We start from the raw sequence: 23,321 nt of genomic DNA on the forward strand, positions 1-23,321 counted from the left end.
GGTAGATAGATAGATAGATAGATAGATATAGCTAGCTAGATATAAATTTAAGTGTCATTGGAAATATAATTATTTTTTGTTTTTGCTCATGTTTATGTTTATTTTATTTTAGTGAAGTTAGAGTTAATAAGGTGCTAACACAAAGACCAAGAAAAGTTTGTTGAAAATATGAATTTCCTAGAAATTGCTCCAAAGGAAAGAATTTTATTTAGTAAGTTAAAAGAACAAATATAGTCTTTGTCAGATTAATGGAAAGAAATGCGAAGAAAGTGAGCGCAAAAAAAACCTATAAATTGGTATTGAGGATGACGGTGCTAATGCTTGTAAAAAAATTTATTTATTTTTGAGAGAGAGACAGAACACGAGGAGGGGAGGGAAGGAGAGAGAGGGAGACACAAAATCTGAAGCAGGCTCCAGGCTCTGAGCTGTCAGCACAGAGCCCAACATGGGGCTCAAACACATGAACTGTGAGATCATGACCAGAGCCAAAGTCAGACACTTAATTGACTGGGCCACCAGGCACCCCACGGTGATAATGCTTCTAATTTTGAGCAACAAAACATGATTTATATCGATTTTATTGATGTACATCAAAACTGCTTATCTAGAGTTCTAGGTGTGGAAATATAGCAAATGAGGAAACACAGAGATCTGAGCATAGATTTCTCTCCCCTACATGTTGGCACAGTCTTTGATAGACATACAGGACACATAAGCTTAAGAAGACGACAGGCTCCCACATTTGTGTGGTGGAACAACACTAGGTAGGTAGAACTTTTTTTCCCCCATTATCCAGAGCACCAGAAAGTACTTTTGTCTATGTTCTGAGAGGGAAAGCCGTGGAACCTGACAGAGACTGAACAGAATGTGGGCTCAAGGCAGAGACAGTTTTTCCTTTCTTTCCACTGGTAGATATTCAACGTCATATATTTTAGGAAATTTTTAAAGATAATGCAGAAAGTTTCAGTGACGTAGACACATCTGATCTTGTCTACATTCCTGCTTTCTGACTTTCTGATTATGCAAACAACTTTACCCATCAGCGGGTAGATAGTAAGGCTTAGTTTACCAAGGAAGTTTGTCTCCAGCCCTATTTTCTAGAAGACCCAGTGTAAGATACAGGGGAATAGTTTGGTTAGAATTGTGATGCAGAAACTTTTCTGTCTACGATCTGCAAATGAAATTCAGAACATCAAGAATGGACATGGGTGAGTCAGCTAAGTTCATAATAATATTCTTAGAATCATGAGAGTTTTATAACTAATCTGGTAGAGACACGACGAGGAGGATTAGGTAGGTCTGAAGCTATATTAACTCATAAAGGGTCATTGGGCTTTGAAGTCAATTAAGGTGAGGACATTGTGGTAAACAAGGCTAATTTTTGTATTGTCGAGTAACCAAGAAATACTGCAACGTCATTCTCTAAGTAGGCAACAGAGGTGGAGAGCAGCATTCGTTAGAAAGAGGATGGCTGTAAATGTGAAAGTCCTACTCAAAATACTGACCGTTTGGATGGTAGCTTCTAGGAGCACTAACAGGTTCAACTACAGGCTTACAATTTGATAGAATATTACAGCTGATAATCACATAGCTGCAATAAAATATCATTAAAGGCATTAGTGAATAAAAATGTGCCCGGTATTATGGTCAGCATTTTTAATCTAAAAATACATACTTGTTGAGTGAATGGATGAATACATAGTGACATTTGCAGTGAGGAGTGATAGGGGATACTTTGGGGGGTCAATAGTGTGTTTCCCCCCCAAAAAAAGTTACGTTGGGAGCAATGGCTCCCTCAAACACTCAAACCTGTTACATGTGGGCTTTGGGAGGCTAAAAAAAGGATGTGTTAGTTTGAGGCAGGCTTCGCCTAAAGAGCAGATTTTTACTTATCAGACCCATAGCTCTTTGTCCCACATCTATAAATATGTCTGTGAATTTGGGCAAGTTATTCACCATCTTTAGGTATAAGGGTCACATTTTAAAAACATAGAATAACTGATTGATGAGATCCTCTCTATTTATGAAATATTAATGAACGAGATTCATCCACCAAAGAAATAGAAAAAAAAAATCTCTCTCATTTGCACTTCCAGTGTGATCATACAAAATAAATTCCCTGTTTCAGCTCTTTAATGAAAAGCAACTACTGGGAATAGAAACATCGAATACTTATGATTAATCTTAAGTGTCCCATAGGAGTTCCATGTCATGATATCTTAATCGTTTCATGGAGACTGCAAAGAAATTTACACACTCAAAGAGTGTTGGAACTGATATACAATAACTCTTTTTTTTTTTTAAAGACATTGAGCATGGATCTCAAGAGCCAGAAACTATGTTTCCACTTTGATTCAGGAAATCTAAACATAAATAGCTATATAAAGGGTCTAATTCCATATCATTAGCATAATAGGAGGAGAAAACATAAGAAGGAATTGTACAAATTGTAAGCAAAGCTAAACTGAAACCTAATAGGGAGAGTGATAGCATCACAAATACCAACGTAATAAGGAACAAAGTCTGCCCCTATTTCCCCAACTTAATTTAATGGTACAAATAGTCCTAAAATTGATAGAGTAAATGATGATATAGAAATAAAAAGCGAATATTTGGTAAAAAAAAAAAAAGTTCAAAATGAGTTAGTTTATGAAGGAAACCCCTCTTGGGTTTGTTCTACAATGGGAATCCATCATTGTTTTTGACGAGTACCAAAGCACACCCTAACTTCTTGAGAAGATAATACTAGAATTTATGCAACGTTACATCTCTGATGATACTAAGAAAATTGGATACATCATTTCCAGTGTCACACCTATGAAGCATAAGCATGATTATATTTTATGTTGACAAACCTAGGGTTTCAACTAAATACACCTCTCATTGCCACACAGTGATCAAAGTTAAGGTGGCTTTTACAAAGTGTATCCCCAGGTCTCTCCTATAATTATGGATACCACTCCTATTCTCTTTCATTCCTAAGATTATCTTGGATTGGATGATAAGTTACATGATATATTTAATTCAATTAAAGGGAAATGTCTTTCATTCAAAACTCTTTGCGTTTAAATCTCAGGTGATTTTTACTCCACCAGGGATAAGGCTAAATAGATATATCGCCATTCCCATTGGGGGTTCTTTTATACAAGTCTGTGGCCACATGCAATGTTAAAAAGAAAAAAAAAATCTTGGAGGCTATCTTACAGTTACATAGGATTTGGTATTTCTCAACCTCTGTCATGTCTCTCCATGCTGACCACATCAGTGATATCAGAGTCAGCAGCATGGACACATAAGCATCACTTGGCCAATGCCTTCCCTTCATACGATAAAGACTTCAGATAAAAGAAGCCCAGTATCTACTTCCATTATAATAAGATTAACAGTATGGGGCATATGACAGTGCATATCTGATGCCATCTATTACAGAATGAGCAAAACTTCGGATTCTGATGGGAAGACTGTGGACATTCCTCCAAACCCAAATCGAAGTACCCCATTAGGAAAGACTGAAAAGCCTGGTACCCTGAAACATTTACTCGACAAGCTGCAGAAATTCCTGAAGGGGAATCTAAAAGCTCTGGGGGTAAGTAAACACTATAAAGAATTTTGAACCAGAAGCTGGGGCATATCCTGAGGGTAGAGGGTTATTCTGGCTAATTATCCTGACATAGAGGCATCAGGTTATTATCCCTGTCAACCATTCTGTGGTGTGGAAGAAAGACACTTCAATTAAAAGCAAAGGACCATATTTGTAGGAGGATGGGAGGGATGCATTAAGAGGAGACCGTAGAAGTCCTAATCTCTTAGATGAGCCTAATAGTGACTATATCTTATTGGAGCAAGGTTGACCCCCATGGGCAGACCTCTGGGAAAAAAGAAAAAGCAGACTCTCCAGGAACTGACTCTTAGTAGATCTTTTCATAATATTCAAGGGATTCAAACCTTGAAAATGGGTGACCATGATGTTTGGACCGAGTGCTTCTCTCTCTCCTGAGAAATGCTCACCATTGTCTTTAAGACATTGTTTTTGTTTTGTTAATTTGAATGGTTGGTAATTTGGTTTGTTTTGTCTCTTACCCAGGTGGCTCAGATTATGATTGGTGTGAAATGCATCTTTTATGGGATAATTGGATTTTTTGCTTTTGATTCTGAAATGTACCCAACTGTTTTCTTCTCAATTTACACAGGCTTCCCTTTATGGGGGGCATTGTCTGTGAGTATCTCACTTATATCTCAAATTATTATTATTTAATCCGTTATTCATTCATTCATCAACTCAACACACAATTTTTGTGACAGCTTTCCAATTCTAGAGTACTTGCAATGACACTTAGTTAAGATTTAACTTTCAACCTGAACTTTATTTTACATTTTTTTATTTTTGAGAGAGAGAGAGAGAGAGAGAGAGAGAGAGAGAAAGTGTGTGAGCAGGGGAGGGGCAGAGAGAGAAGGAGACACAGAATCTGAAGCAGGCTGCAGGCTCTGAGCTGTCAGCACAGAGCCTGATGGGGAGGGGGGGGGGGCTCCAACTTGAACACCTGACTGTGAGATCATGACCAGAGCTGAAGCCTGATGCTTAACTGACTGAGCCACCCAGGCGCCCCTCCGAACCTGAACTTTAATATATATTCTAATATAATAATACCCTTAAGTTCTATTCATTGCTGTATAGCCTGAAGCTATTCAGTAACGATCTTGCCATTTGGCTGAGAAGAAAATCCTGGGTTTGACACATGGGAGAAGTATCTCTGAAATGTAATAATATTTGGATTAGAGAATTTGCTGGGTGGGAAGGGTAAGCAGGTGTTACTCTTAAGTCATCACCCTTCTTGGCCAAATACATTGAGAAAAGTGCCATGTAATTTGAGTTCACATGTTCCCTTTTCTGCACCCCAAAGTGTGTCTTTGACTTATATTTATTTATTTTGCTCTCTCCACATTGAATAAGTCGTTTCGCCCTGTGGTTTTTATGTCCACTTCTCTGATTTAGCTAAGGGAATTTTACTGGTCAGAAGAATAAATTATAACTATGGTACTTTAATTGTGTGGTGCACACACTTTAATCATCTGCTTTCCTCTGAGTTCTGAAGGGATGGCCCTGGCAGGTGGGAGGTGGGGGGGGGGGTACTAGATATGAAGAAAGATATGCATCTGGCAACAGGGTGGAAAGGTGACTTGGAAGAAGCCACTGCTCTGTGGATACCTTTCTTATCTTCTAAACAGTTTATCATGTCTGGATCTCTGACTGTTGTGTCTGCCAAGAAGCAAACAAAATCACTGGTAAGCTAACAACCTTCCCCTTCGTCATTCAGGGAGAAAATGAGCACTTATAACACTCTGAGTTTCCCACGTGAAGCCCAGTCACCCCGGGGATTCATTGTTTTGTAGTACGTTTCATCGTGTAACTGTCCCTTTGGCCCAATGAATCACGTGGCCATCCTATGTCTAGACACAGACAGGCTGGATCTCCCTGGATTTTAGAATTCTGATCCCCATATCTCGTCACCATAAGAAGAGTGAGTAAAGATTTATGTGGCTATTCAAGCCTCGTTATGGTAATGGGGTGGGGTGACGTTAAATAAAGAGAAAAACATGGCTTAGGCTTGAGCATAAGCCTAAGGAGGAGGGAGGAGCTAATAGGAGGAGAAAACAAGAGACGCTGACAAAAATGTACATAATATTTTTATCCTATCCATGGTATGTGTTCATGAAAGATCAATCTTCTCTAACTCTTCTTCTCGCAATTGTGATTTATCATTGAACCAAATTGGCACTATAAGGATGATGAATGCCTGTAGATCTCATGGATAAGTCAATGAAATCAGAATTCTCTCCCCAGCATGTAGGGTCTAGAAACCCCTGGTCCTTAACTTATAAGCTAGTTACGTTTTTTTTTTTTTTTCCAGCTGAGGAAGAATATAGGTGCTAACACTCTTAGCACATTGGTCTCGATTGTTGGGATCTGTATTCTGTCATATAATTTAACAAAAAATTTCCGCTATGATTGCAAGAAGGAAACTCTCTGCTTGGCCATCAAATCAATTGCAATTGTAAGTATTATCCCCCTGATTTCGGAGAAGACTGAATGCTTATCTGAGCATGATGAAGATGAGACCTGATCATTGGTATATTTCAAGAACATGACAAAAATTCTTGCTTCCAGAGTCCTTCCAAATGCCTCTCTACAGGTGCAACAATTAGAAAGAGAAAAGAACTATTTCTTTTCAATTGCAGAGAGCCCCAATTTTGTGGTCTAAATTTTATTTTTTCTGGAAAAACTAGAATGATATTAAAATCTGAGTCAAAGATTGGGGAAATTTTTACTTTATCCTTTATTTTTTAAAATTATTTCCGGGGCGCCTGGGTGGCGCAGTCGGTTAAGCGTCCGACTTCAGGCAGGTCACGATCTCGCGGTCCGTGAGTTCGAGCCCCGCGTCAGGCTCTGGGCTGATGGCTCAGAGCCTGGAGCCTGTTTCCAATTCTGTGTCTCCCTCTCTCTCTGCCCCTCCCCCGTTCATGCTCTGTCTCTCTCTGTCCCAAAAATAAATTAAAAAAAAAAATAATAAATAAAATAAAATTATTTCCTATTATAATATTCTTCACTGCTAATGATTGTAAAAATAAGTTATTACCCAAAGCTACCTGAAGAATGAATGTTTATTCTGACTTGCCACTATTAGAGCGTAATCCTTTTTTTTTTTTTTTTTTTTTTTTGCAATAAAGCCATGTGAAAGAAATGCAGACAAATTGTCTGAAATAGAGGAGAGAAAGAAAGGAAGAAACCAGTAAAAGAAACCAGGAACATTGGAGTGTGGGAAGACACATTTTACTTATGAGGACAATGACAAAAATTTTCACAACTGTTATTTAATTTTTACTCTAAAGCGTGTTCCAAATTTAGGAGACATTCTGGGTTTTTTTTAAAATTTTTTTTAATGTTTATTTCTTATTGAGAGACAGAGAGACACAAAGCATGAGCAGGGGAGGGGTAGAGAGAGGGGGAGACACAGAATCCGAAGTAGGCTCCAGGCTCTGAGCTGTCAGGACGGAGCCCAACGCAGGGCTCGAACTCACACACTGTGAGATCATGACCTGAGCCAAAGTCAGTCACCTAACCAACTGAACCACCCAGGCACCCCGGAGACATTCTGGTTTTAATTAGAATTGAGTCCAGTGGAAAACTGGGAAATTTTAGTATTTCACTGGGGAGATCTGAACCCTTACCATTTCTGCCCTGTTTATTGAGAAAAGTCAGCTTTGCAAGCCTTGGCAACATTTCTGATCTCCATGACTGAGTAACAATAACTTCAATAGTAGTATTACTAATAACCCACCCTACCACCAATAATAATAATAATAATAATTTTAATAAAAATCAAAAGTGGAGTAGTTATTGTGAATTCTGTAATGTCATCAAGTTTTACTTCCCATCTTGTATTAGTATGTTCAAGAATGTTTAATATCATCTCTAACTCTTGCTTTTCTGTAACAGCACATAGATTTCTGGGTTCAGACCCAACTTCATTGCACCATTTTGTATAATGTGATGTGTCCCCTTTTGACGGCCTGATGTGGGGCTCTGACATAAAACTTTCTAAACTATCATCAAAGTGGAAGGTAATGCATGACATTTTATTTTCTTTTAACAGGGACTTGTGATTGTCCTGATGATCCTAACTTGTCTGCAAATTTTAATTTCACTCCCTCTCTCCATGCTCGTCTATAATGTGGATGACAGGAATATTCACTGGGTATGTACAATTCTTAGAAGAAAGAGGATGATTTCAACTATTTCGTTAAACAATGTGGTCGATGACTCTTTTCACCGTTGGTAAAATGAACAAAAGCATAAACTAGAAGTGATTCTGTGGACAACCTGGAAGCTACTAGCTGTGTGTTGAGCACACTTGGAATACACAGTGTGCAACTCTCTATTCCATACGGAAACTCTCACCCATGGGTATCTATTCATGACTTCAAACATCTGTCCATCCATCCATCCATCCATCCATCTATTAATTTACTATATGAAGTACACTCTTTAGTGTGATGAATGTGCAACGTATATATCATCCAAAAATAATAAAATCAAGGTATAACTAATTTAAAAGCCCGAAAGAGATGAAATATATTATTGCAGGTATATAAAGTTGACAATACAGCTGACTGGAAACACAGATATAGTTAGAATTTTATGTTTTATTATTACAGGTAACAGACGTAGGTAACAGAGCTAGTAGCATACTTTTCTCAACCTCATTACCTGTTTCTTTTTTGTGTGTTGAAATTATTGCCACAACTGTGTGTCAATTAGGGTTAATTCAGACAGAAAATGGAAAGGTTTCTGGTATTGAAATCCCCCTCATTTCAAGCGTATAACATTATCACAAGCAATTGGATTACATGAGTCTAAGGGCTGGTAAGCAAGTCTGAATTCCTCAGGGCAGGCAGTCAGGAAAGGAAGGCCATGGATGGGATGGACCCACGGGCACGGCAAAGGTAGATCAGAAGTCCCAGTGGACCTGAGTGGATTCTTTACTCAGAAGCCAGTCATCTCATAAGGCTGAAGTCCATGTACTGGATGCCTGGACTCCTGGAAAGTCTGGGGATGGTCTGATAGTTCTCTGCTGTTGTTGGCAGAATCCAGTGGCCTGTGTTATGGAACTGGGATTGTTGGCCAGGAGTCATTCATGCTCAGCTCCTAGAAGCTGCTCTTGGATCTGTTCAAGAGGTTCCCTCCATTTCAGTAACAGAGAGCTTCCTCTTTGTCAAACAGTTCTCATGCTTTGAATCACTCTGACTTCCTTTTCTACCATCCAGAGAACACTCTGCCTTGGAAAGACTTCTATACTTAGATTAGGCTCATCTTGATAACGTTTTGTTTTGTTTTGTTTTTCTGCCATAGGATATAACATAATCACGGAAATGACACCATAATATTCTTCCCACCATAGAATACTTGTGCAGCACCCAATGAGAAAAGACACAGAGAAGGGGAAGACATATTTATTCTTGTAAAGCCATGGATCTGAAGGAAAATGTGGCTCTTCTCTCACATTACACTGGACAACATGTGTTGCATGACCACACTGAGCTGTAATGGAGGCCACAGAGTTCCCTTAGGCTCAAATCTAGCTCAAATATACAGAATTTCTATTCTTAAAGGAAGATGAGGAACATTCGCAATCACATTCTTCTCTATAGGCACCAAATAGACACATCTACCTTCTTCCCCACACCTAAAATACAACTCACCAGCTCACGCAGGACAATAATCCAAACCATTTGTTGCTCTGGAGTTACTGTATCTTTGTAGTTCTCTACGACAAAAACAGAAGTAGTTCGTTGCAGTGAGGGCTGAAAGACAAATTATTTGCCCTATTTCTACTTACATTATATAAATGTGGACTTGACCAAAAATAATGATAAAACTTCAACCTGGAGATAAAAAGAGAAATGTGAAATCACTGATCCATGGCAATTACAATATGTCCTAAGGCAGGAATTATGGAGACGCCCTGCCCCCCAAAAGCCATAAAATACTTAAGTTATGTCATAGTTCCCTTCTCGGGGAGGTATTAACTTACCCATTTTCCTCTCTGGCTCTTTGTATGCTAATTTTCATGGCCCTCGCTAGAGTAGACATTGGAGAGTATGCTCTTTTTAGGTACTTTTAGATATTTCTCAGTATTTGCATCTACTCTCTACTAGTATACATGGCTTTTATATGTCAAATATTCTCTGGCTACTGTAAGTCAGGTTTTTGCCTTCTATGACAACATAGTTGCACCAAAAACAGGGATGGAAAGGTGGATTCTTTATTGTCAAAATGTGGCTTTCACCTCTGCATCCACGAAGGCCCTCCTGCTATGACATCCACATCCCAATCAGCAGAAAGGAAATGGGAAATGAGAATACATACCCTTCTTCTTAAGCGTGTAACTCCAAAGTGAGACTTAACTACTTATTCTCACATTTTGTCGGCTAGTACGTAAATATTTTCCCATACTTAGCCGCAAGAGAGCCTAGGAAATATAGTCCCAATTTTATCTCCATTTTCCAGTTTAGAAACAGGTTATATTGTTAAGAGAAGAAGGGAAATGTCAGCAACAGCTCTATGGGTTAAGCATTATTTAAAAATTATGAAAACACAATAACCATCCTTTATTTATAAAACCTTATATTATTTTCTCTCATCAAATAATCATTCATGATAAGAGACAGACATCAAATCACAAATACAAAATACAAAAATACTTAAAATTTTCTGTGCGTAATCACACAAAACATGTTCAGACACTCAAAAACTTATGTTCTATTAACAACTCATTATTTTCCAGCCCATCAGCAATGCATCACATGTAATGTCCCAATATTAGCTGGGCTGGCATTCTTCATACCAAAATGATTAAAGAAGGCCCTACTATCTCTCCCTATTTCTGTTGTTCAAGAATGATTTTAATGGATATGTTTATAGTTTCCTTTATCTTCCTCAAAGCTAAATACTAGTAACCCAAGTAGATTGATACTCACCTGGCTTAATATCTGGAAAAAATTAACCATTGGGTAGGTTTTTTTTCAAGTTTCATTTAAATTATAGTTCATTAACATACAGTGTAATATCAGCTTCAGGTTAAAATATACAGTGATTCATTGCTAACATACAACACTCAGTGATCATCATGACAAGTACATTCCTTAATCCCCATCAACTATTCCACCCATCCTCCTTCGACCTTCCCTCTAGTAACCCTCAGTTTGTTCTCTATAGTTAAGAGTCTGTTCCTTGGTTTGCCTCTCTCTCTTTTTCCCTTGCTCATTTGTTTTGTTTCTTAAATTCCACATGTGAGTGAAATCATATGGTATTTGTCTTTCTCAGACTAACTTATTTCACTTAGCAAAATACTCTCCAGTTCCATCCACGTTTTTGCAAATGGCAAGATTCCATTCTTTTTTATGGCTAATATTCCATTGCGTATATATACCATACCTCCTTTATCCATTCATCAGTGGGTGGACACTTGAGCTGTTTCCACAATTTAGCTATTGCAGATAGTGCTGTTATAAACATTGGAATGCATGTGTCCCTTTGAATTCGTATTTTTGTATCCTGTGAGTAAATACCTACTAGTGCAACTGCTGGATTGTAAGGTAGTTCTATTTTTAACTTTTTGAGGAAACTCCATACTGTTTTGCACAGTTACTGCACCAGTTTGCATTTCCACCAACAGTGCAGGAGAGTTCCTCTTTCTCCCCATCCTCATCAACACCTGTTGTTTCTTGCGTTGTTGATTTTAGTCATTCTGACTGGGGTAAGGTGATATCTCATTGTAGTTTTGATTTGCATTTCCCTGATGATCAGTGATGTTGAGCATCTTTTCATGTGCCTGTTGGCCATCTGGATATCTTCTTTGGAAAAATGCCTATTCAAGACTTCTTCCCATTTTTTAATTGGATTATTTATTTTTCTAGTGTTGAGTTTGAGAAATTCTTTATAGATTTTGGATACTAACCCTTTATCAGATATGTCGTTTGCAAATATCTTCTCCCATTCCATAGATTGCTTTTTAGTTTTGTTGATTGTTTCCTTCACTCAGAAGCTTTTTATTTTAGTAAAGTCCCAATAGTTTCTTTTTGCTTTTGTTTCTCTCCCCTCAGGAGAAATATTTAGAAACAAATTGCTACAGACGATGTCAAAGAGGTTACTGCCTGTGTTCTCCTCCAGGATTTTTATGGTTTCATGCCTCATATTTAGGTCTTTTATCCATTTTGAATTTATTTTTGTGTGTGGTGTACGAAAGTGGTCCAGGTTCATTCTTCTGCATGTTGATGTCCAGTTTTCCCAACACCATTTGTTGAATCATTGGGTAGTTTTAGTCATGATTGAAACTGAACTCACCCTCTACCTTTTTTGGAGAGCAGCCATTAAGTTCCTCTGGCCCCAAATCCACACAATTAATCTTTAGAGTAAGAGAGCATATATTTGGAGACAAGTCATTGAGGACTTAGATTATATTATTCTTTATGGCTTATTTTACAGACTTCACAGAGTATTTTATGGATTATTCTTTGACTTCTTTACAGATTTCTGTATTTTTTTGCTGGAAATCACCTTCTGAAAGTCCTTATCAAGACTTGTTGCCTCAAACTTCAATCTATCAAGAACTTGAATGTAAAGAAGAAACACCTTCATGTTATCCCACAGATACTAGTAAACAAATATGAAGCTATACTTCTGTATTTTGGATCCACAGTGATAGCAAGAAGATCATACTGTGACCACTGAGGCATAAATATACACGTGTGAGAATACAACTGTGTGGTTCAAAGTCATAAAGACAGCAACTAGCATCTATAGCATCAAGAATTTGGTTGTCACTATTCTTTTGGTTGGATGTTATCACAGGCTAGGTGTATGCTCTGTAACAAAACTTTACTTTGAAATATTGGTGGCTTAACACATCAGAAGTTCATTTACTGCATACTTTACATGTTCATTGTTAGTTGGCTGTTTAGACCCACACTGATATGGGTTCTGCAAAATAGAATAATATCTCAAAAAGTTTTTTTTATTTTGCCGAGGTAGGGAAAAAAAAGTTAGAAGTTGGACCTCTGGCAATGAGATACTTTGGTTGAGAAGCATGTGTCATTCTGGCCACAGCTCATTAAATGGTGACCTTCCCAGTGCTGTGTGGGAGACAGGAAATGTAGAGGGACAGAAAATATCAGTGAATAATATTATCTCCACCCCAGTGTTCTTCATCAGCCAGGATCTATTTTCTGAGATCACAATTCATTTTCCTTATTCATTCATTACTACATGTTAGAAAAAAAATCTCAATTCCTCCAACTCTCAAATGTATGAACATAAAGCTCCATTCCTTTCTTAAAGCTCTGAAGTTTAACCTTTCTTTGATGAAGCACAGTGAAGTCAATGGAGACTTTTCTGGACCAGTCGTGAACACTTTGCATGAAGTCTTTGGTCCGTCATTTTTACACTCTGACTTTGGAAGTGTTTCTTTCCTGACTAAACATCAGTTTCCTTATCTTTCAAATGGCCTCACTTGTGCTTACTCAGTTCCGATTGGGATATACATCAAGGAAAAGAGTAAATATACACAAAAAATACTTTTAATCATACAAAATACTGTAGATTATAGTATTTCATTGGTCTAGTGTTAGGTTAATTAATTATATTGCATCATTCAGAGTACGTTAGGCTTTTGTGATGATATTTTACATATGTAAGCTTATATGTAAAAGCTTGTGTTGCTTCGTTGGCTCACTGACAATCAAAGTGTTACCCATTCCCCTAGAATATACAACCAGAATGTTTCAAAGTCTAGTAAAATTAATAGTGTGTCCATGAGATCCAACAATTCCATTCCTGTTCTATACAGTATCATAGCTACTACACACATATGGCAATTAAAATTTAAGTTCTTTAAAATGAAAAAAAGATTCAAAGCCCATTTTCTTAGTGTCACTATCCATGTTACAAGCGTTCAATGGCCACTTGTAGCTAGTCCAAAATATATGAGGGAAAGGGCTGATAAAACTAAAAGGAGAAATCGACAAATATCCTATTATATTTGGAGACCTCAACCCCTCTTTGACAGCTGATATATCACCCAGGTAGAGAAGCAGAAAGGATATAGATGACCTGAGCAGCAGTATCAATCAAGTTGACCTAATTGACACTTATAGACCTCTCCATCCAACAACAACAGAACATACATTTTTCTCCAATGTGCGTGGAATATTTGCCAATATTGGTCACTTCACGTGTTAGGCAACACAGCTCAACAAATTTAAAACAATATAAATCATACAGTTGTCACACAATAGCAGAATTGTGATAGGTGGAAAATTCAAAATTTTTGGAAATCAAACAACATATTTCAAAACAGTCCGTGAGCCACAGGAAAGTTTTTAAAACAGGTAGAAATATGGGGTTTCTTTTGCTTTTGGGGGGCACTTCTTGTGATTTTTTTTTTCAAAGCCAGATGTGATACATCATATAATAGATGGCTAAAGATAGAAATACTTACAGATACGTGTATAAACATGGTGCAGTGGACTGTCTGTGTCTCCCCTTCCCAAATTCGTATGTTGAAACTCTAGCCCTCAATATGATGGTATTTGGAGATGGGGCCTTTGGGAGGGAATGAAGTAGCGAGGGTGGATCTGTCGTGATGGAATTAGTACCTTATAAGAAACGACATGAGGGAACTTACTTCCTCTCTTTGCTCTCTACTATGTGAGGATACAATGAGAAAATGGCTATCTGGAAGCCAGGGGGGAAAACCGAGCATGCTCGCATCTGGATCTCAGATATCCAGCCTCCAGAATTGGGAGAAATAAATATTTTCTGTTTAAGTTACCCACTATATAGTGTCTTGTTAGAATAGCTCAACTAGGGCACATGAATTAGTAGACAGATGTATGTTTTCCTCTGTTAGCTAAGAGAACCTAAAAGAAATGACATCCCAATAGTAACAAGCACGCCTAGAGCCCAGATCTTTATTTCTAGTATGGTTCTCCAATAAGAAGAAATGGGCTGCGTGATGAAATGGCTGATTCTAAGACGTGGGCAAGAAGTATGTAAGATGAGGGGCACCTGGGTGGCTCAGTCGGTCGAGCATCTGACTTCGGCTCACGTCATGGTCTCACAGTTTGTGAGTTCGAGCCCCGCGTTGGGCTCTGTGCTGACAGCTCAGAGCCTGGAGCCTGCTTCAGATTCTGTGTCTCCCTCTCTCTGCCCCTTTCCAGCTCATGCTCTGTCTCTCTCTCTGTCTCTCAAAAATGAATAAACGTTAAAAAAAAATTTTTAAAAAAAGATGTAAGATGAACCTGAGAACATGGTCATGTCATAAAAAGAAGCAAGTGCCCCAAATGAGACACAATGATAGGGTCCATCAAAGGGACACAGGAGCCACTGAACGATCTCCCAATGATCAAAACAGAAACAATTTGAGCAATAAGATAAATTGGTATTAGATTAAAACCCCAAGAATGTATAAATATTCATAAATTCATACAAATACTTGAATGCATAAATAAGTGAGAGAAAATTGACAAAACCCCAGGGCAGAATATCAAATAACTTATGAGGTTACTCTACCCTCAAAGCAGTAGATCTTAACTCCCTGACTCCTTGAGTCCAGGCTGCACACGGTGGCTAGACAGTGACATCCTTCTGAAGAGTACAGTATAAAAAGTCGGGGAAAAGCTAACTTTAGTGTGGAAAAAACTGAAAAACTGTACTCAGTGAGGAGATTAAAGCCAACGTCAACAGCATAAGTCATGTTGATAATATGTACCCTTGATTGGATGTGATAAGGATCATATTGTACTCCTGACATCTTCCTCCCCAAACCTCAAAACACTAGTCTGATCATGAGAAAAATATCAGATAAGCTCCAGGTGAGGGACATTCTGCAAAATACTTGATCAGTATTCCACAAAACTGATGATCAAGTTTTGATGATCAAGGTCATCAAAAACAAAGGAAGTCTCAGAAATAGTCACAGCCAACAGGAGGCTAAGAAAACATGGAAGCTAAGTCTAATGTCGTGTCTTGGGTGGGGATCTTGAAAGAGGAAAAGGGCACTAACTAAAAACTAAAGACATCTGAATAATAATAACGCTGTAATGATAACGTATCAATATTGGTTCATTCTATACTAAGGTAAGATGCCAACTGATTTGGGGTATATGGGAACTCTTTTAATATTTTCTCAATTTTTAAAAATAAATCTAAAGCTGTCGTAAAAAGAAATCGTATTCAAATTATTGCAATGTGATACAAAGACATCAAAATGGTTAGAATGAAAATCACATGATATCAGGGTACAGATGTACAATACCTGGAATTCAGGCATTGCTAGAAGGCAGGTGCATATGCCATATGCACTTTGGACATGGCCTAGCAGTTCCACTGCTATACGTAGACCCGATGGAATTTTACACACGCACGTACCAAAATATACGGATACATTTTGCATGCACGGCATGATTCGTCCCAAATCGAAGCATCTCAGATATTCATCAATATTTACATTTATAATAGATTGTCCTGCAAGTCTTACAATAGAATATCTTGCAGCGCTATGAACAGAGTATTACCACTGGCAATGGCGGGAATGAAGTTCCCAAACATCTAGAAGAAAGGAGCCATAGTCAGTGCATATGTTTCGCAAGACTCCATTTTATGAAATTCAAAGATGCAACTCATATTGGTGGTAAAAGTCAAGACAGCAGTTAAGCTGGGGATCTTAGTGAGTGAAAAGGGGAATTCAGCATTGTCTGAAACTGGTAGTGTTTACTCATGGATTTGGATGCTGCTTACACGAGGATATTCACCTTCTATATAACTAAAAATTGGGGACACCCGGCTGGCCCAGTCAGTAGAACATGTGACTCTTGATTCCTGGGTTGTAAATGTGAGCCCCATGTTGGGGGTAGAGATCACTCAAAAATTAATATCTTAAAAAATATTAGGTAGCTGTTACAACCATGGTCTATTCAGTTTTTTGTATGTGTGGTATAGGCCTTTACAAGTTATGAGAAATGACACTGTGCATCCTAGTCATTTGAGTGGCAATAGGATGAAGTGGGAGATTGGGACTCAAAACCACAATCAGCAGCAATAGAGGAGAAAATGCACTTTATTTGGTTGTGTAATAACTATGCTCCTGTGCACAGATGAGAACACTTCCTGGCAGGCAAAGAGATACACGATGAATAATATTTTCAAAAGCAAGAATTATTCTATTCGAACTCCAGCTCCTCATAAATATGTTCATGGGGGGCTATTGCTGAAGACACCTTGTCATTGGTTGACTGGATAATCACCACCTGTGGATATGAGAATAATATATACCATTATTCACATCGTCTTTCAGCTAGAGGGATTCGCATTTATCCTGGTGATGCCTACCTTTTTTGTATATTCTAGGACCTGAAAATTAAATGTCCCTTCCTTCAAGGCCTTACATCCCTCACTCGATAAAAATTGATATCCCGCAAGACCTATGAGGTTCCTGGAAACATACACCATAGCTCTATCCGTGTATTCCTCTGTCTCCTTCAGTTTCAAGAATGACTCATGTACATAACTATCTTTCCATCACTCTGCTTCCTTATCCTTCTCATTGGTCCAGAGAGGAGGAGAGAGACAGTGAGAGAAACAAAAACGTGACAAATTTGAACCCTCCATCAGGTCCTCAACACTCACCTGAGTGACAAAGCAGGTCACCTTGCACCCAAATACAGAGAGAGAGATAGCGATGCTGACTTCCAGCAGGGAGAGGACTAATATCACAATCTCAAACGTCCTCTAGAAAGGAGGACCAGATTCCATGAGGAGAGAGAAGAGGGAAAGGAAAGGAATATTAATAACAGATGGATACTTCCCCTGGCCCTGGATCCTCTGATTCCAATCTGACTCCTTCTCCCCTACGGAAGCAGGTAAATTCCCTCTCATAACAAACCAAAAAAGAAAAATTGAAAAGCAAATCCTAAAATAGCAGAGGGGAGTTCTATTCTGGAACTTCATTAAGTGCAAGGAAATTCAGATGAAATCACATGTGTCTGCATAGTTTTCTGGGCTTAGAGATTCTCTGTGTTGTCCACTTCAGGTTATTTTCATCCCTGTATGAATTTATACCTTTTTCTCATCTAAAGAGCAGAGAACCTCCGGGTCTGTGAAAGCGATATCATTGCCCTTTCCTTGTACATACACACACCCCCAGAGGCTCTGAGCATCTTGGCCTGGTGTCCTGACTCTCCTCAACCCACCCACAAATGACACAAAGCCTGCTGAGCCAGCCCAGCGGTCCACCCCCATCGTAACTTGACCCTGGAGACTAAAGAAAGAGCCTAATGATCAATTCTCTAACATAACTGCATTCAGAGAAGAATGAGAGAAAAAAAAGGTAACTGTCCTGGTAGGTCCTAGCAGCAAGGGGCTGAAAATTCTCCCCGTGAGCTCAAAGTCCCAGATCTTACTTATGGTGATAAGCCAGGATTAACTGGGAGACAGTCATCTCACACTAGTATGCATTTAGATAATATAAATATAATTGCAGAAAATAAAAGCAGCTCAGAAACACTTACAAGAATAAGACACTTTTTCTCCGGTGCAAATAGAACAGTCAGTTCTATTATTAACACGATTATCCCTATCACTCCTGCAACAGCACTGAGCAAGTTCACTCCCAGGCTGCCTTTGATCTGGAAGAGAATGATCAGTGTCCCCTACAACCCTCTGTTTCTTCTCCTTCCTCCCTTCGGAGAACACAAAAACTTTCATTCATTTGGAAGGGGTTGAAGACACATTCTCAAATAATTTTCCTAAGTCTGAGAAAGAAAAGAGAATACCGCTGAAGCATTGGATTCTATATTCACAGATTAATCCCAAGGATGGAGTTTCAGACAATAGGGGCAAAAAACAAAAACAAAAACAAAAGGTAAGTCAAACCTCAGTTTCCTTATGGAAGAATTTGCCATGACCCCCATAGAGCCCAGATGATTCAGAGAATCAGAGATCATTTCTTTTGCCTTGAGATACAGCACTTCTGATTTTACTTGTTGCTTCTGGGCCCAGGAACATACTTACCAGGTTCAATGTCATTTTTCTTCCAGCTGCAATAGACAGAGCTCCAGATAAGAAGAACTGAAAATGGAAGAAACCACTCAGCCTGGTGAGCCTACACCTGTCCTTCCACGTACCCTAGAGGTCATCAGAACCCCAGTCTTTAGGCCACATACTTTGCTCTAAGAAGTAAAATCCCAGGTCACATCATTGGTTTGTAAGAGGGAAGGCTGGAAGGAATGTTTGTGAACTCTACCGCTGAGGAAGTTGAGATATTCCAACATACTCACAAATAAGGATCCCCATACAGGATATCCTGAGACCATGGTAAGAGGATAACACCAGTAGGGAAAGTCAGAAGAATAAAAACACAGACCTATAACAAACAGGCACACTTTCATCAGACCAATCAGGATCTGAGTCACCTGGGGAGTGAAAAAGAAGATACGCTCAGAGTATGAAGCATGCAGGCTTCTAGGAAGATGATTTTGTGGTCTCTACACAGAACTCCCATCCCCTGGTTTTGAAAGGGTTCCCAGAATGAAATCCTTAGGAATCCATGGCGTTTTCTCAAGTTCAAGACTGTTTAGACAGGTTTTATGGTGCGGTGCCTGGGTGGCTCAGTCAGTTAAGCATACAACTTCAGCTCAGGTCATGATCTCACTGTGAGTGAGTTCTGACAGCTCAGAGCCTGGAGCCTGCTTCGGGTTCTGTGTCTCCCTCTCTCTCTGCCACTCACAGTCTGTCTGTCTGTCTGTCTCGCTCTCAAAAATAAATAAACATAATAATAATTTAAAAAAAACTAAAGGTCTTATGGTAATCTTCTTCCCCAGCCCCGTCACTAGGGAAACACATTTTCCTTTCAGATTCCGGATCTCTGGTTTTGAAAAAATCTATTTCCTGCCACTAGGAAGGTCAGTTTATGACACAGCTAATCACACCTCAGGAGCCAAAAGGGAGAACGGTTCTCCACTCTGGAAATGGCTATTTCCCCAAATACGACGCTTGGAGGTCAAGCTCACTCACCCCCAGTATTTGGGGCTCCCCCTTCAAGAAGATCTTCAGGTTGTCTGTCTGGTCTACTTGGATGATGTTGTCTTTCTGGAGAGGATTTGGGCCAAACCATCCAGTTGTTCCTTTGGGTGTATCAACATAGTCTTTAATGCTGTAAAATGTAAATATTTTACAGAGAACAGATCCACTCTCCAACCCCTTTATTCTAGATACGAAGAACAGCCTTTGGAAAAAGGTATCATAAGGCAAGTTTGGTGTGACGGTAAGTTAAATTAAGTTATAATTTCACTCACACACTGTGTAAACTTGGGCAAGTCTTTTTTTACCATCTCCGTGCCCTAGGCTTTGAAACTATAAAAACGGTGTGCTTGGGGTACCCACCTCCTGTTGCTTGCCATACATCCATATGATTTCAAAAGATTTGTACATATAAAATTAGAATTGGTATATTCTAATATTTATTTATTTTTGAGAAACAGAGAGAGACAGAGTGCGAGCAGGGGAGGGGCACAGAGAGGAAGACACAGAATCCAAAGCAGGCTCCAGGCCCTGAGCTGTCAGCACAGAGCCCGTTGCAAGACTTGAACTCATGAACCTCGAGATCATGACATGAGCTGAAGTCGACGCTTAACCAGCTGAGCCACCCAGGTGCCCCAGAACTGGTATATTCTAAATAATTAGCAGCGTCATTATTTTTCATGTATTATTATTAAATTTTAATGTAAACATTAATGCAGGATGCTTAAATTTATATCTTCGAGAAAAAAAAAATGACTGATGGAAAGTGAATCAATTGTTATAGAGAGTCCTGAAAGGGATATATGTTATGCTTTTTGTTCACAAGCATACTATCCACTCATTCAGTCAGCAAATTTTGACGAAATGTCTATCAATGAAATGTGCCAGACCCTGTTACAGGTTTTGTTGCTTAGGACTATAGTGATGAATAAAACACACACAATTCCTGTCCGTTGGAAGCCTACGATACAGTAAAAGAAAATAAGTGTTTATATCTTGAATTTATAAGTGCGTGTGAATAGAAACTACGTAAAATGAGAACCTTCACTTTCCATGTAAGAAAACTTAGTTTTAAAGGGATTATATCACTTCTTCAATGTCAGTCAGCATTTCTGTGTTTGAAGCAAATGAGAATTACATTTCCCTAGCACACTGGCCTTTGCTAATGTTCCCCTATACCACAAGCATAGTGCTGATCAACAAAAAGCTCTGATGAGCCAGAGCTGAGTCAACATGGTTTTCGGAGGTCCTTTTTTTTTTTTAATGTTTTTGTAATGTTTTTATTGATTTTTGAGACAGAGACAGAACATGAGCAGGGGAGGGGCAGAGAGAGAGGGAGACACAGAATCCAAAGCAGGCTCCAGGCTCTGAGCTGTCCGTACAGAGCCCGACGCGGGGCTCAAACTCACAGACTGTGAGATCATGACCTGAGCCGAAGTCGGACGTTCAACCGACTGAGCCACCCAGGCGCCCTTCAGAGGTCCTTTTGTCTCATACTCCCCTTGCAAATAGATTTGTTGCAGCGATAGCCCTTATTCTTTACCCTTCCCTGCATTCCTACAAGTGCCACATGACTTTACTGTCATATAAATATAGCTACTATCAAATAAATGTATTTCCTTCTCCCCTTAATTCTGATTTCAGCCATGTGACTCACTTTGGCCAGTGAGATATCAGCAAATGTTTTAAAAACACAGGCTCTTGAGCTCATGCCATGGCTAAGAAAACAGCTGAGTCACCTTGCTTGAGGATACAAGACACTGAAAATGCGAGATGTCATAACATTCATGTTGGCTGAAGTCATCCTCAATCAGATGGCAATTATTGATCTTCATTCTTATGAGTGATCCCAGGGGATTTCAGAAGAACCATGCACACCCATGTGCAGACTTTTCAGCAATATACATGTTTATTGCTTTAAGCCATTAAGTTTCAGGGGGGTGTTTGTTATGCACCATTACTGTGGCAATAAATCACTGGTGCACCCTTGTTTGTGCTGTCTGATATGCTCTGCCCTAGTTCTAATGTGACCTATAATTAGTGTGGTTTCTTTATATTTCCCAGTTTCTTTCTCATTCTTTAGCCTTAAAGAAAAAAAGATTGGTCATTCCTGAATAGTCTCCCACAGGAACAGAGATAATTATAAATAGACTTGAGCAGTAACTTCACTACCTCTGTTGAGAAAAAAGATCATTGACAGAGCTTTGACAGCTCTCTGTTCAGGGATCAGGATCCAGGTCTAAGCAAAACATCCTGAAGACAAAACTTAAACTTGTGACCTTAGATGACATCAGCTCCCAGACCGTTTTTGTGTGTGTTTAAGGCTCATAAATACGGGGCAATGTCACAACATGCTAGTATATGATCTTATGTGTCTCAAAAAAGAATAATAGCTTTTTAATTTTTTTTAAGTTATGTATTTATTTTGAGAGAGAGGGAGAGCACAAGCGGAGGAGGGACAGAGAGAAAGAGAGACAGAATCCCAAGCAGGCTAAACACCATCAATGCAGAGCCCAATGTGGGGCTTGAACTCACGAACTGTGAGATCATGACCTCAGAAAGAGTAATCTTTCTATCACAAGACAGAGAATAAAGAATGGGCCACAAAAGTTTCCTTAGATGATCAACTTTCATAGTTTCCCTCTCAAATCAGGTCGGGGAGAAGCCAGGGTGTGTTGAACTACCTCCTGCACATGAATATACACAACAGAGCCATTTACTAGGAAAGGAGGGCTCTGTCTGATACCTTCAGTCAGCCACTTCTTCCCTTTCCCTTCCTTCAATTTCTCTGGCTCAGATTCCATTTATTCTGGAAGTTAGTTGATGTTTTCCCTTTGAAGAAGATGTTGAAGGAGGCAAAATTCTGCAGCCTGAACATTCACTCCCACATAGATGAGAGCCTAGCCTTCTAAAGCCAGGTCAAGAGCAGGCTAACTTGTCCCAAAGTTCATTCACACCTCAGCCTGTACTAGACACTTTTGACCCACATTCCTACATATCACCTGCCAACAGCTCAACCCAGAACTCTTCCTAGAAGCTGAGAACAGAAGATGGGCTCTTCCTACCTTTGCATCCCTCTAGAGCTGCACGAAGTGGGAGGTGCGAGCTCCTCCGGGCCATCGTTCTTTAACACCATTTCCACTGAGGAGTCTGATCTGATCTGAAGAGTAACTGGGCAATCATCTTCGACTCTGTGTAGTCACCATTATTTCCTGTGGGTCATCCTACCCAGCCCACCACAGTGAATAAACTGTGCTTGCATGAGATAGTGAAGCAACGGACAAACTAACAACAGAACTTGCTTTTAGATCTTGATGGCACTCCCAGGCTGTTTTCTTAAGTACCGTATTTAAGGCTTTTCATAGCAAAACCTCAGTCACAGGAGAACACGTGATTCTGACTTTTATCCAAGGGCCAAATAGCAGCTAAGAATAAACTTGAATTTGTGCAAATTAACATTTTGCTAACAAACATCAGGACAAAAATCACTAACCACTACAATTGAGTATACTAATCATAGGTACCAACCAACCCTTTTGATAGCCCTTTTCTCTTGGCTACACTGGAAAACTCTTCCCCCTCTACCTTTATTGATTATGATTATGATTATGATTATGATTATGATTATGATTTTGCTTGAGATATAACATATGATGTTCTACCTTGGTCTTCCAAGATAGGTTTTCAA

At 39.1% G+C, this 23,321-nt stretch overlaps 1 protein-coding gene and 1 long non-coding RNA gene across 3 annotated transcripts; one reads left to right on the plus strand and one right to left on the minus strand.

Annotated features, from left to right (window-relative positions):
* Positions 1–1,053: 1,053 nt before the first annotated feature.
* On the plus strand, positions 1,054–15,908 carry LOC106977875 (membrane-spanning 4-domains subfamily A member 3-like). The gene is made up of 7 exons (XM_015075452.3): positions 1,054–1,208; positions 3,430–3,586; positions 4,085–4,216; positions 5,227–5,283; positions 5,910–6,053; positions 7,653–7,754; positions 12,088–15,908. The coding sequence occupies exons 1-7, from the start codon at positions 1,147–1,149 to the stop codon at positions 12,226–12,228; spliced, it is 795 nt and encodes a 264-aa protein (XP_014930938.1). The 5' UTR covers positions 1,054–1,146; the 3' UTR covers positions 12,229–15,908.
* Positions 15,909–16,665: 757 nt separating this feature from the next.
* On the minus strand, positions 16,666–23,200 carry LOC106977898 (uncharacterized). Of its 2 annotated transcripts, XR_008290328.1 has the most exons (6): positions 22,699–23,200; positions 19,628–19,766; positions 18,892–19,026; positions 18,124–18,682; positions 17,243–17,344; positions 16,666–16,863 (listed from the first exon to the last, which is right to left on the minus strand). It is a non-coding gene; the product is annotated as an uncharacterized LOC106977898 (long non-coding RNA). The 2 variants fall into 2 exon arrangements; XR_008290327.1 differs by having other exon boundaries at positions 18,124–19,026.
* Between the last annotated feature and the right edge of the window lie 121 nt (positions 23,201–23,321).

The sequence above is a fragment of the Acinonyx jubatus genome, chromosome D1, assembly GCF_027475565.1.
Source record: "Acinonyx jubatus isolate Ajub_Pintada_27869175 chromosome D1, VMU_Ajub_asm_v1.0, whole genome shotgun sequence".
NCBI classification, from domain to species: Eukaryota; Metazoa; Chordata; class Mammalia; order Carnivora; family Felidae; genus Acinonyx; species Acinonyx jubatus.

What these genes read in the sequence shown, in the direction of transcription:
- LOC106977875 (XM_015075452.3), top strand. Translation starts at nt 1,147, where the DNA reads ATGCAGAAACTTTTCTGTCTACGATCTGCAAATGAAATTCAGAACATC. An exon ending in GGAATCTAAAAGCTCTGGGG is followed by an intron (nt 3,587 to 4,084) that starts GTAAGTAAACAC and finishes TCTCTTACCCAG; the next exon opens with GTGGCTCAGATTATGATTGG. An exon ending in ATGACAGGAATATTCACTGG is followed by an intron (nt 7,755 to 12,087) that starts GTATGTACAATT and finishes ACTTCTTTACAG; the next exon opens with ATTTCTGTATTTTTTTGCTG.